The sequence below is a fragment of the Anguilla rostrata genome, chromosome 10 (genome assembly GCF_018555375.3).
Source record: "Anguilla rostrata isolate EN2019 chromosome 10, ASM1855537v3, whole genome shotgun sequence".
Lineage (NCBI taxonomy): Eukaryota > Metazoa > Chordata > Actinopteri > Anguilliformes > Anguillidae > Anguilla > Anguilla rostrata.
The window spans coordinates 9,003,191-9,017,450 of record NC_057942.1 but is presented as its reverse complement, the minus strand read 5'-3'; the positions used below and the strand labels follow the sequence as shown (position 1 = coordinate 9,017,450).

At 42.9% G+C, this 14,260-nt stretch overlaps 1 protein-coding gene across 2 annotated transcripts; it reads left to right on the top strand.

Annotated features, from left to right (window-relative positions):
• The first annotated feature begins 4,142 nt into the window (after window positions 1-4,142).
• On the top strand, window positions 4,143-13,119 carry LOC135264896 (uncharacterized). Of its 2 annotated transcripts, XM_064353896.1 has the most exons (3): window positions 4,143-4,652; window positions 7,061-7,713; window positions 7,786-13,119. In XM_064353896.1, exons 2-3 carry the CDS (start codon window positions 7,068-7,070, stop codon window positions 9,027-9,029), a joined length of 1,890 nt encoding a protein of 629 aa, XP_064209966.1. In that variant the 5' UTR covers window positions 4,143-4,652; window positions 7,061-7,067; the 3' UTR covers window positions 9,030-13,119. The 2 variants fall into 2 exon arrangements, with proteins under 2 accessions (XP_064209966.1, XP_064209965.1); XM_064353895.1 differs by having other exon boundaries at window positions 4,147-4,652; window positions 7,061-13,119.
• Window positions 13,120-14,260: the final 1,141 nt, after the last annotated feature.

The window sequence follows — 14,260 nt, the reverse complement described above, 5'->3', positions numbered from 1 at the left end:
TACTATCTCGGCCAGTCTAAAGCATACACTGAACTGAAATACTATCAAAAAACTCCAGAAAATGAACCTTTAAAGCAACAAAGATGCATTACTACATATCGACAATAGATGTCAACACAAGTTGCCCATGTGCTCTGAGACTGGATGCATTTGAATGTGATTAACTATTTCATTTTTGTTTTGTTAATTTGGCAATTCATACCTTTCAAGCCCTCCATCGTCAGCTCTCCACATATAATGTCCATATATAATTTCTTTCCAGCTTAGTCATCCAGAGGAAATGCAATACAGTGATATCCAATTTCATAAATAAACACTTCCTTGTTCATTTTTGTTTTGTTTGTATTGTTATTGTACCCTGTTCCTGTAGACCTACTGTCTTGTATGTTTTCATTGCAACCCTAATTTTGCACATCTGATTAGCAGCACAACAAGATTTCTAGCTGTAGAACGAGGTGTGGCTTTGTGTGGGCTGGAGTGAAAGCCTACAGGATGATAGATCTCCAGGAACAGGTCCGGGCAGCCCCAGCTTACAATTCTGTGAGTTTGTCTTTGATCAATGTCTCCACTTGAAATAAACAGACCTCTATTAGCTTTCCTTCCTTAGTTAAATAGGAGGGCACCACCAATGTGCTGGCAGTGTTCCAGAATTTTAAGTGCCCCGATGCATTACAAAATGCTGCCAATGTCAGACATGCAATGAGTTGAGGAACTTAGCCAAGTCAGCTAAACAAAATATAGGGTCCAAATGTATGTATAGTGTGTCTGAGATAAGGCAGAGATGTCCAACTGCTTGTAGCTTTGTGTGTTAAACAGCTGTGTATAGTAATAATAATAATAATAATAATAATAATAAACTTTATTTGTATAGCAATTTTCATGCATGAAATGCAGCCCAAAGTGCTTCACATTGTAGCAGATCGAATTTAAAAACATAGATAAATTAAGATGGTAATAAATGCATAGATAGAGGCATTTAAGGTACATGACAAGAGAATACATTAAAGAAAATTTTTTAAAAAAGATCAATTAAGATAGTAAAAGTGCATAGATAAAAAAAAATTAAAATAAATAAAGTAATGGTATAGTAAGGGCTGCAGAAAAACGACTGACATGCAGATTAGTGTTAAAGGCATGCTAAGACTTTAACATTGCTGACCGGGAACAAAGTTACCTCCACAGACTTCACGTTCCTGATTGAAAGCAGATCACATATCGATGGGTCTAACGTGCTGAGCGCATGTTTCTGTTCAGAAAATCGTTAGCCCTGGAGCTGATGGCTGCTCAAGATGCTGTTCGTGAAGGTCATGTGCTGTCTCACCTTATGGGTGTGCCTCAGGACACCTGCCCTGCCTCACGTAGAAGTCTGAGGAAGCAAGGAGGAGTCCCCATAACATCAGCTCCTTAACACCACCACACATTTCCCACTGAGATATGAAGCCCGTCACTGTTTCAAGCACATATTCAAGGGCATTATTAGGCCCCTTGTTTCTCACTCGGTTCAATCTCTCTCCCTTTCTTTGTCCCTCTCTCTTGATGAAGTACTCTGGCAAAGTCCACAGAATCTGGGCCAGCGCTGGCAATGTCAGATCAAGTTGTGATACGGGGACAGGTGGGTACAGCTCCAAATGCACATATACACAAACGAAGTGCAGATAGAACAAACTAGACTTTTGATGTGAAATACAAGGGGAAAAGAACACAATGGAGCACACGTGAAAAAACTTACAAAGCAAGATGACGCACAAAGCCAAGAAATACAAAAGTAAACAGAACTAAAACACGAGAAAACCTGTTTTACAGTTACTGCCGGCCTAATTAAGCAGGGTATCACCAGAATTGCACTTATAATACATGATTTTGAGCTGTTTTTTTGAATTGCCTATAAAAATGGGAAGTCACGAATTGTGGGTTTTTTGGCATTTAAAAAAATCTGATTATTTGGAAATGTAACAAATGACTTGTTTTTCCCCCCCACATTCATGTTTACTATTGTTCAAAGACACTGGCTAGCTTATCAATTTAGCCATTATATGCTTTTGTCTCCTACTGTAGACAGGGGCTGCCCAGTTTGTGGTGTCAGAGAGACCATATTACATTGTTCTAAAGGCCGTCTGAAGCTTGGTCCTCTTTTAAACATGGTTATCTTGCAGGTGCCTGCTCTTGGGGGAAGTCTTCACAGTCTTTAGCATTCACTGTAGTTTCTAAAAAGTGGGCTGTATTTTAAATTTCTTGTTGGGACAGGCTAAAATGGCTGTGTACCTTAGCAAGAAAAAAAGGTGGTAGATATTGGGGTAACAGTCAATATCACAGAAATGTATAAATGCTTTGTGAGCTCAAGAGTTTCCGTAGACTGAATACTACAGTAGAATGCTGGACCTATGGGGTGTTTTAAGATTAATTGGTACCATGGGGAGGCTGTGTGTAGTCTAGAGGGAGGAGAACTAGTATTTGCCAGCATATTAAGCTGATGACATGGCGAATGGTCATGTGTTGATTGTGTAACAATTTGCAGTGTATTACTTTGATTTTGATTAGACTTTTTTAATTTTTTTGTGCCTTGGGGGCTAACCTGAGCGTTGCCGATATGAGCCTGGCTGTATGTATAGTATAATAAGGGTTTTGTTAGAACTCAAAACTTGTCACACGTGACTGCAGAACAGGTGCAGTGGTTGCTGTCCATGGTCCTGCAGCACCTGAACGCTTCATGTCAGGAGAAAGGGGGAAGAGACTGTGCCTCGGACAAATCATCAGCGTTCCCCATTTCTGAGAAATATCATTTAAACAAACAGGTGTTTTATTCTTCTGCTGGTAGACATACAGGGGACGGTGTTACCCTTCGGCGTGCTCTTATAAAAAGAACTTCTCTCCAACCCTAGGATAGCACTTCAACAGCCAACATGATTTGTCAATAAAGCCGTGTCTTTGTGTGCTTAAATTCCTTCCCATTTGAATGGTACCACAATCTTACACTTGTTTGGTGGACGCCTTTTGATTCATTAATAAAGGGCATTTTAAAGTGATGAGAACATCAAATGTCCACAGTCATGTTATCCGGCCTTGGCTAAAGGATGCCATTGTTAATGGAGAGAACAGAGTCCCAAGATGTTTTTGTGGCCTGCAGAACATGCGGCCAGTAACCCAGCTCTTTTCCCCAAACAGAGGACTTACTGAGAGAACCGAGACATTCCATTATGCAATTATATCATGTGTACAATGACTTGATGAAAGGGAGAAAATATCCCAAAAAATAGAAGCAGCGTAATTGTTTAATTCTCTCGTAATATGAACAACACACAAAGTAATAAACAGAATTTATCCCAATCCTTGCCCTCCCCTCTTTAAAACTTAAGATATAAAAGTAATGTTTGCATACTCACTGATAAGTAACATCTTATAATGTTTGATAGAAAATCTAAGTTTTTCTTGCCCAATTATAAAATAATGGGGGTAGGCCTACGTGTATTCCACGTTGGCTACTTATTCAATCTTTCCTACAACTAAGTGAAAGTGAAAATAAAGGGAACAAAAAAAAAGAAAACACGGAACACTTCATTCAACACTCACTAACAACACACAGTCGCCTCAGATGCATGAAATCCATTTGATTCATCTTCGGAGATTGCGCAAGCGTTCAGCGAGGGCACATTCTAACCGTGCTCAAAATGGCACCAAACCCGTTCCCCTCTCCGTGGAATCTCATAGGCTCCGCGAAGCGTTCCATCCCGCCCCTGGGCTTGTTTCACCTGCTTTTTTCCGTCCACAGCAGCCTGTCTATCATGCCTCGCGACCTCGCGTGGCACATCATCTCTCTATTTGTCTGTCTGTTTGTCTGTCTGTCTCAGATCACAGTGCGTAGATGTCGAGAACGGGCGTGGTACCACTATGGTTCTCACGCAATCACTTCCACGGAATTGCCGGAGGCGGACGACACAGACCGTACATGCCCGTTCCCAAGCCATTCTCCCCAATCTTCTCACATCAGCACAAGGCAAAATAATTTATATGCACAATTTTTTTATGCATGTAGCTTTATATTACGTATTCAATCTGCTCATTTTTGCGTTTGTTTTTCTTGGTTTTTATGCACAAAATAGTCATTTGGGTATTTTGGATAAAATATGACAACCCAAACACGGACAGAAGGACTGTGATATTGTTATCATGGACCGCAGAGCAATTGTGTTATATACTTGACAGTTCACTGATACGGAGGGGATCTACTAAGGGACAAACTACTCTCTCGAGAAATAAAAGCTCCAATTTAGGTTGGCGTTCCGTTTGGCTATTTGGAAAGATACCCTCATTATGCGAAAAAGCAAACCGTTTGATAATAGGCTACTACTTTTTTATATGTTGCTTATTGGACACGTAGCCTACTTCACAGCTTTATTGGTGATCGGTCAAAAGGGAAAACCTCGGTCTAATCACAACAGGAAACATTTTTTTTTTATCAGGGACGGTGTCAATTCCAATGATTGTGGGAAATTGTGTCAATGAAAACCCCTCCCTCAGTGTTCACTGTTCAGTGCGCACCCGAACATTTAAATAGCTACGAGCCGCTCTCGCTCTGTCAGTAGAAGGACTAGGGTCTTGGAGTTACTTCAAACGAATCGAACGGAGAAGGCGTCGCATTCAGTAAAACAGTCAAGGTAGGTTTTGAAATATAATTAAATTTCTTATCTTACTATGGATCGCCTATAACTACATCGGAAGCGGATTTCTCTTAGGATTTTGACACCTTGTTCCATTGCAAGTTGCCTACAATCTAAATTATAACGATAGACTAGGATTTTTTTTACTATCGCAGTTCAGTCCTTTTCGGCTTTTCCGAAAAGGATTTCCGTTTCATTGAAAATCCTTTGAAACAGTGTTTATGGTTCGACCTAAATAGCGAAACAATTTCATACCAATAGCTAAAATTCTTGTGGCACATGCTACGGCGGTAAACGTTACAAATGGTGAACTGACGTATAAATTATGCTAGCTGAAAACACACCATCAAAGGTGGAGCGTATAGGTTTGCTTTACAACAAAATAGGACATAATACCAGATATTTTGTAAGGGATATGTAATTACACGCTTAGTTCATTTCAAAACAATATGGAACTTGCTGGTTGCCGTCACGGAACGCCATTTTAAAACTAGCCCAGAGATGGGTGTTATTTTTGACCTCGCTTCGGGGAGCTTGGAATAAGAGGATAATGTGCTGCAGCCTTTGGGATTACTGCTTTGAAAACGCAGCTGCTTTGGTCGATTGATTCCACGTACATGCTGCATTGCTATATCTAATTCAATGTTGGTACAAAATGACAATTTGACTGTCAGACACAGACCTTGACAACAAGGTAATCAGTAAACCGATGGGCTACCAGGGCATTCCGCGGTCCCAGATCTAACGGAGCTGGTATATTCAAAAATGTTGGTTCATTATTTTCTTGTTAATCTCGATTGTTTAGGCTGTAGTTTAAAATGATGTTTACACAAGTAATATTATATTGGCCCATTGCTTCGTTATGCAACGTTTAAAATCGTATAATCATTTCGGGATTTCATAAATGGATAAAATGACATGATTGGAGTCGATGGGTATTTTCCATAGCGGTTTATACCTGCGCTGTCTGAAGAAGGGAACTAAATGTTTCGTAAATACAGACTGTGTATGAGCCTGCTTAATGGAAACGACGTAGGCTACTAATATTAATTGAAGTCTAGCCTAGAAAACTGTAGCAGGCTATTGCAACAACGTAGAAACACATTTGTCACAACACCTTTTCTAAATTCTATTCGTTTTCTATATTAAATCAAGTGTAACATTCCATTAATCCATCAGGCCTCAAATATTCTTCCTCAGCGAAAACGTAACGCCCTTTGTAACGCCGACTGTCTTGATGTAGCCTACGCATGTAGCTGTCCTTTTGTAATCTAAAGCCTGCCATGCCCAATGATGTCATGCTATGCATTGCTGGTGGAGACGGTTCGGAAAATTGAGTCTTGAGTAAAGTGTCGGTTGAACTGCCAGTTTTGAAAATACAACACTTTTTTTTAATGTTATGGGAGATACTGTGTTGTGATGCGGCATTTTCTGTTTTGTGTAAATTTGTCAATGTCCTGTCAACACTCGGTTGTAGTTACTTAACACAAGTAGAGAAAGGTAAGGAGGTGCACAGCCTTTGAATTATTTAGGCCCTAATAGACATGCACACGCTGGGGATTTTCCACCAGCCCCTTACCCTTCCTTTATTACCATGTATTTGGTGAGCGCTCGAGGGTGTCATTGGGTAATATCCATTATCTGCTAAACTTTCTGAAGGGATCACCATATTTTCATTTTGCTCGTTGATTGATTTATCAAAAAACGTGGGCAGTTCTGGAGAACACTGCATACAAACCACTACACTTACTTTTATAAGACGGGCAAATACAGACCATTAGTGGTTTAATTAAACCAGAGAGAAGACTAAGCTGTACTTTACTGTAGCCGTGGAGATAAAGTGTGTGTCAGAGAATCTACAGCAGGGGTAACCAACCCTGTTCCCGGAGATCTACCGTCCTGTAGGTTTTCATTTCAACCCTTACAAAGCGCACCGAATTCAACAGCTAGAGATCTTGTTGAGCTGTTAATTAGGTATGGCAAATTATGGTTAAAATAAAAGCCTACAGGATGGTAGATCTTCAGGAACAGGGCTGGTTACCCCTGATCTACAGCATTCAGGTGCATCTCTGAAAATCGTGTTGCCTGCTGAAGGGGTTTGAGTTGACAGAACGCACCACCATCTTAAATCTTAAACAAATAACTCATCGAAACAATCTAATTGGCTGCAACACCTTCTCAATAAAATAAATTTAGGCTATAGCTTATCCAAGGATTGACAATGTGGTATTTTCATACATGTAGAAATAATTTTAGGTCAACTGCAAATGGGTCTTGATGCACAGCAGGTCACGACTCATGTTCATGCTGCCCTGTGATTGATTTACATGCGCTGTGTAGCAGCTGACCGGAAGTGATGCTGAGGAGGCACTTCCTTGACGCTGGTTCTCTCTACCTGTCCGCAGTGCAGCGATGAGGGGACTCTCATCACACCTGGCCCTGCTGTGGCTGGCCCTCCTGCTGCTGCAGGGTCACCTGGGCCTGGCCAAGCGTGGAGGAGGAGGGGGGTTCAAGTCCAGCCTCGGCTTTGGGAAGAAGCCCTCTTCATCCAGCAGGCCAAGCTCGGGAGGATCGTCGTCACGTAAACCAGGGCAGGGCACGCACTCCCAGGCAGGTAACTACCCCCGGCAACCACAGAATCCCAATCGAAACCCTGCGGGGGGATACCCGGCAGGGGGAGGGTACCCGCCCGCCGGGGGATACCCCAACCAATATCCAGGTCAAGGGGGTGTAAAGCCGGGGGGATATCCTAACCAAAACCCTGCAGGAGGCTACCCAGCTGGTGGAGGTTACCCAGCGGGTGGAAGTTACCCAGCGGGTGGACGTTATCCGGCTGCAGGAGGTCAACCAGCTGCAGGGGGTTACCCAGCGGGTGGAGGTTACCCAGCGGGCGGAAGTTACCCAGCGGGTGGACGTTATCCGGCCGCAGGAGGTCAACCAGCTGCAGGGGGTTACCCAGCTGGTGGAGGTTACCCAGCGGGCGGAAGTTACCCAGCGGGTGGACGTTATCCGGCCGCAGGAGGTCAACCAGCTGCAGGGGGTTACCCAGCGGGTGGAGGTTACCCAGCGGGCGGAAGTTACCCAGCGGGTGGACGTTATCCGGCCGCAGGAGGTCAACCAGCGGGTGGAGGTTACCCAGCTGGTGGAGGTTACCCAGCTGGTGGACGTAATCCGGCTGCAGGTTACCCAGCGGCAGGTGGCTACCCAGTCAGAGGAGGTAACTACCCAAATCAGCATGGGGGTGGAGCATATCCTGGGGGTTACCCAAACAGAGGCGGGGCAGGATGGGGACAGCAGGGGGGCTATCCCGGAGGGGGAGGAGGATACCCTAACTGGAACCCTAACAACAACATCCTGAGCCCACGTTACGGGGGAGGGTACGGGTATGGGGGCGGAGGGTACGGCAGGGGAGGTTCTCCCTTCTCACGTTCCGTGCAGGGCATGGGCTACGGCCCCTCTGTGAAGTCCAAGGGCTTCGGAAAGCAGGCGGCCATGGCGGCGGGCATAGGGGCGGTGGCAGGCATGGCGGTGGGCTATGGCCTCGGCCGCTTCCCCCGCCCACACTTCAACTTCCACAACCCCCAGGAGGAGCAATACTACAACCAGTACATGTACCGCCGCTACGGCACGCGCTCCACCGACAAAAACGACTACGGCCGCGACTACCAATTCAAGCAGCCTCCGCAGTCCTACGACAAGTACATGGACACCTGCATGAAGAGGACCGACCTGCTGGGAAGCCAGAGCGCGCCGGCCCATTCAAACATACAGGGGGACGAAGGAAGAGCACTGGCCCATTCAAACATACAGGGGGACGAAGAGAAAGCACCGGCCCATTCAAACATACAGGGGGATGAAGGGGGAGCACTGGCCCATTCAAACATACAGGGGGACGAAGGGATAGCGGCGGAGACAGATGGCCCCCAGGGTGATGATCTGAATGCGGGCGAGGGCGTTGGCAGCCTCACCACCCCAGAGCTTGCGGCGGCTAACGGTACGGCTAATGGCACAGCTAACAGCACGGCTAGCGACAGCGTCACGGTGGGCAGCCAGCTCAGCCCTACCACGGCGCCGCCCGTGCTCACAGCTACCGGCGAGAAGAAGGACGGCAGCGACGGTGGCACTGACGGTGGAAACGATGACGACACGGTAGGCATCATGGAGATCGGGTACCCGGAGCTGATCGAGCAGCTCAAGGCCCGACGCTGTGTGGAACTCTACATGGTCTACTCTGAGGCCTACCTGGAAAAACAGACCAGCGAGCGCACCCGTGCCACTGGGAGCGGGGAGATCCAGCGCCCCCTCTGTCAGGGCCTGGTACTGCTCCTCACCACCACCCTCATGGTCCTGAGCAGCACGCTCTTGCTGCAGTAAGATACGGGCGTGGGTACTGCAGGGGTGAGTGCGAATGGGACGCAGCTGTGCAGGCACTTGTACGGACACCTAGGTAAGGGACTCCCTCAACCCTACGAAAGTCACGTGGCTCAGGACACTACGTTTTATTTTTATTCAGGTTTTTTTTTTTTTTTTTTAGTGTCTAGCTGTCCCACCCAGAAGTGTCATGTTTTAACAATATTAACTTGTCTGCTACTGATTCACCGTAGCACTCTGTGACCAGCTCATCCAAAGCACTGAACCTAACAGCACTCGGTAAGGCACGTTACTTTCATGCATGTGCATGACTATTATGCTGTACTTATTATTTCAGGAAGTACAGGCCAGACCTGATTCTGAAATTAATTTGTATAGATCTTTTTCTTCCTGGAGTTGACTAATGATATTTGGAAGATTTTCTCTTTTTCATTTGTTGGCAAGTTTTTCAAAGCTCATGCAACTACAGAAAACAACTTGTGATTCACATAAAAAGTGAGCATCATACAAAAGTAGGTCACACTTTTCAATAATAAAAATTGGAAATGCACATCTCACTCAATTTATTAATTTGCAGGCAACTTAAGACCCATGCACCTCAGAAATGCTCAATACAGTGGAGAAAGCACTTTAACTCAGAGATTTAAAGCTGTCACAAAGTTCAACACGTTTGCCAAATTTGGAGCTTCTATGACCAACACGCAGGGAGAAATGGATTGTCACCACGTTCGCGAATATTAGCAGTGGGCAATATGGCTATCACATGACCCGACACGTTTTGTGCCACATATCTGAAGTAGGTAACAATTTCAACCTCTTTGCCAAGTTCTAAAATGACATAATCACCAGATCAGGAGTAATTATATCAAACCGAAAAAAAAAAAACAGGTTCACCTGATGTTTGGTGTGATGTATACAAAGGGAATCCGGTTTTAGAACTCTTTGCAGTGTTTGAAAGTTGTGCGTGTGCAAGATCAAGCAAAATAAACTAACATTGTTGTTTTTTTTTAAATGGAGAATGCACCATGCCCAATGTGACTGAAAAATCTCTACAGCAACAAATTTATGTACAAGACCTTGATGCCAATGGCAAGTAGAAGCAGCATAAGTTGTCGTCATTAGACAGAATAGACGTTGCTTTTAATTTGAAGTGAATTACAACTGAGTGAATTTTCTAGAATCCACTGCCAGTTCCTGTTTGTGGAAGTGGAGAGTCTGAGATATCATTGGTCTTAGATATCCATGCCATACTCTCATCATAGGACTTAGAGATTAAATGCCACTTCAGCAGCTTATTTCTGACGGTTAATAATAGATCCATGGAGGGAAGGTATTTTTTTCCTGAGCTGCAACCTTACCTTGGATCTGCTATGGTATGCGTGTGCTGTGTATACTGTATGTCGTATGAGCTGTCAGTAAGGGAAGAAAATATTTTGTGTTGTGTCGTTTTTACTGAAAGACGAAGCTTTATTGTACTACTGATATGGACAGGTGGGAATATCTGCATTGCATGTTGATAATGTGACTGAGGTTGTGTAGCTGAGGTTAAATGTTCTGTCTGTTGGCACACAACAAAACCACATTGTTACACTGAGATGCTGATCATACTGTACAGAAAAAAAACATTTAGTGGACAAATGGATGAAAGAGCAATCCCTAGCTAACCGCTATAACCTATATATTATGCTTAAACCTGTATGTATAGAGAAATATACTGGAATATATAGTGGCACTGTATACATGCGTACAAATACTCATTATGCAAGTTTTTACATCACTGCAAATGGAAAAAAATACATTAATGCCTGAATCGCACTGCATATATTTTATGCCTTTTTATTTTCATTAGTCTAAGTAAGACCTTATCAACCCTCTTTCAAGAAGCTAAACTTAAGGCCAGCTGGCTACCTTTGAATCTGGAAATTATTATCCTGGAGAAACAAAATGAAGTCTCCTCTGTGTGTAACATTTATTCTTGGGAATGAAAGTGGAGAAGATGCACTCCAGGTAAATTTGTAAGCCGCAATCTAGTATCCAAATATTCTGACCACACTTTTTTTTTTTTTACCAGCTTTGTCTAAAACTCCATTACTTTGTGTGCATAAGACTGACTGCAGTGAGACTGCCATTCATTCATAGTTTTTGGATTATAGCAGCTACTGGGCTGTTATTTTCTGAAGGAATTTTATATTCTTTAATGTTGATGACAAAAACTGGATTTTTATTAATTTTTGTTGAAGTTATCGATTAGCAATCTCACAATTCCAAATTTGCAAATGTTCAGATGTTGAGTGAAAGTTCCATCATCTCCATGGTTACAGCACACCAAGGTAGGTTATCGGAGGCACTTAGAATAGTCCTCCACCATATCAGCGTTCCACATTCCTCCACCGCCCGTGAGTTAGTGCCGTCACGTTAAGAGGACAGGGCATTTCACGGCAAGTCTGAACCTAAATGTGGTGGCTCACGATCAGTACAACAGTTTACACTTTTTTAATGAACCGGTTACAGTTGCAAAAGCTTTCATATTAGAAGAAACCGCAGGAATATTTTCAATTTCTAAAGTGTTGTTTCGTAGTGCATTTGGTTATAATTTCATCATTTTAACGGATTTCCATTTTGTTATTTACTCACCACTTAATGGATTCCAATGTACACTGTAGACTGCATTAACACTCTTGAAGTTGCATGTGCTGATGCACGCACCCACAGGAAACAGGATAATGATATTATTTCTTAAACCCTTTCAACGTTATTTTCCTCTCTTGCCTCGCTCTCTCTATTCCAGGGTGTAGATTGCAAGTAGATTGCAAGTGCTCTTACTTTTTGAGACTTTCCTCTGGTTCATGTTTATTGATAAATGGGTATTGTGATGCCCAAGGCCTTTTTTCCTACATTGGGCTTACGAGTTATATACCGTAGCTAAGTGTATATAAAGTGTGTATTTGCAGTGTTTTTTGCAGAAAATGTCAGTCACTGATACAAGGCAGGCAAGGAGACGCTCATAAATTATTTGACTAGCATTTCCAACTCCTTTTTATACAAAAGGGGGGGAGGGGGGTCTTCCAACCTCTGCTTGTGTATTGATAAAAATGTAGAGTAACATGATACAGGCCATTGTATCATCAGCTTGTCTAAATTGCTTTAACAGCTGATTATTCGCATGTACTCAAAATAGTGCTTATGTGGTAAAGTGTCTGTCAGGCGTTCCCAGCAGCATATTTTGCGCTGGGAACGAGTTTGTCGACGGCACCTCTAATTTATTGTCATTGCGATCAGCGCAGTTCACCGATAAATGAAAGCCACGAATGTGTGGTTAATATTGCACTACTGGATGTTAATGCCTGCTGCATTTTGTAGCCTAACGGGGAACTAATGCAGTTCAAATGATTGTTCCAGAAAAGGCTTAATTTTGTCATGAAAAATATACAGTAATTTAAAGTTGAGGTAAGGTTAAGGTTTTGAATAACGTAGTGGAATCTAATTTAGAAATTTGATAATATTTGTGATTATGTACAGATGACTTTGAAAGCAGAAATGTTAAATATGTATGTCATGAGTGCAGAACTCATGTAAGTTGAAGTTGAACTGAAATGTAGTCTTCTGTACACCCAAAGCAACTTAAAAAAATTAACTACTGAAGTTGTATTCCAGTGAACTAAGACTAACTGTCTTGCTTCTTAGTGCATCAAGAGTAGTTGCATTTTGGTAGCCCTACAGGCGGTGAACTTAACTATAGCTTATTTTGGCCTAACACTGGAGTTGCTAGGGGATGTGGCATCACACTTTACCCGTGTATTTGTCTAACTGAAAGCCAGAAAACCGTGGCTGAACTGCTAACCGTGTTGTTGAAATGTAAACGCGATCATCTTTATGAAAATTAACGATGTACGATAAATTGTATGTTCTTTCACTTGCACCTTAATTTTCATTCAAGTAGAATGTGTATATGTACATACTGAACGTGTATTCTACACACCGTAGGCCCTGAGTGTGTGTTTGCAATTTACCCCGACTGCTCAGTCTGTGACTCTGTAAACTGCTCTCCTGTCTGTGAACACAAATAAATATGTTATGGATTTTAGAGCAATAACCCTGTCTCTCTCGCGTCTGTCTCCTCCCTGCGGATCAAATCCAACCGGGATTCCCACTGGGTTCCGCTTCGTTTTCCCTCAGGGAAAACAGTGTTCTACAGAAATGCGTTGGTACGGTTTGATCAAATCTTAACGGTCATACATTAGTACAGACAAACAGAGGAGAGGTTAGGTCAAATTTGAGCTAGTTTGGGTCTGCATTTTCCCTTTCAGGCAAATGTACTCTTACCAATTACCGTGGCTATCTACAGCAGTATGGTCAGGCACCAGCTAAACACAAATACAATTTCCCTCTTTACTGTGAGTCATAGCAAGTGAATGCATTAGTGTATCTCAGCTTTGATTGAACAATACTAGAATTCCCACACCCAACAGTAATACATTTTTTGTTCCCTGTATTATCTAACATACTTTTAGTGGTTGATTTGGGAACGATGTCTATGTATTTTTATTAAACAGTACCTTTTTGAAGTTTGACGCTCCACATAGGAGTGCAGTACATTTTGTCAGTAATAAATGTTTTATGGTGCAGAAGTCACTGTGTCGTGATTTACACTCAATGCTTTTTTACTGGAAAATGCCAATAAGATCCATCAGCAGAACAGTTACAACGACAGTGTGAAATTAGCATTTTTACAAGCCAAGTTCTTACATCACCTAACTACACTTGACTGTTCAGCAGGGCTTAGAATGTGTCCCACAACAACTCAGTGTATTCTTAAGCCTGAATAGGCAAATTTACGATCCCAGTGGGGTATGCTTAGCTGAATTGGCCCCTCTACCATTATTTTATAAACAGTTGTTGCTTGCGAAGTGTGAAGCAAAAAAAGGGGATCCAGCATTATTTCAGTCTCTATCAAGTGACTTTTAAATGAGGCCTTTCTTCTTTACTGCTTGAGATTTTCCATCGAGCCTGTGGAGAGTCTCAGCCAGCTGAGGCCTGAGAATAATGCTGTTGCTAGGTAACAGGTTACTCTTCCAAGGGAGGTGGGGGAGAAAGGAGAATGGGTGTCACTAAGCAACAGAGAATAGTGGAGTAGGTTCCTCCTGAATAAAAAGCAGGCTTGGACGAGACAGAGCTCTCCATCTGCATTCATAAAAGTTCATGAAAAGCATATATAAACCATAAAACTGACCTAC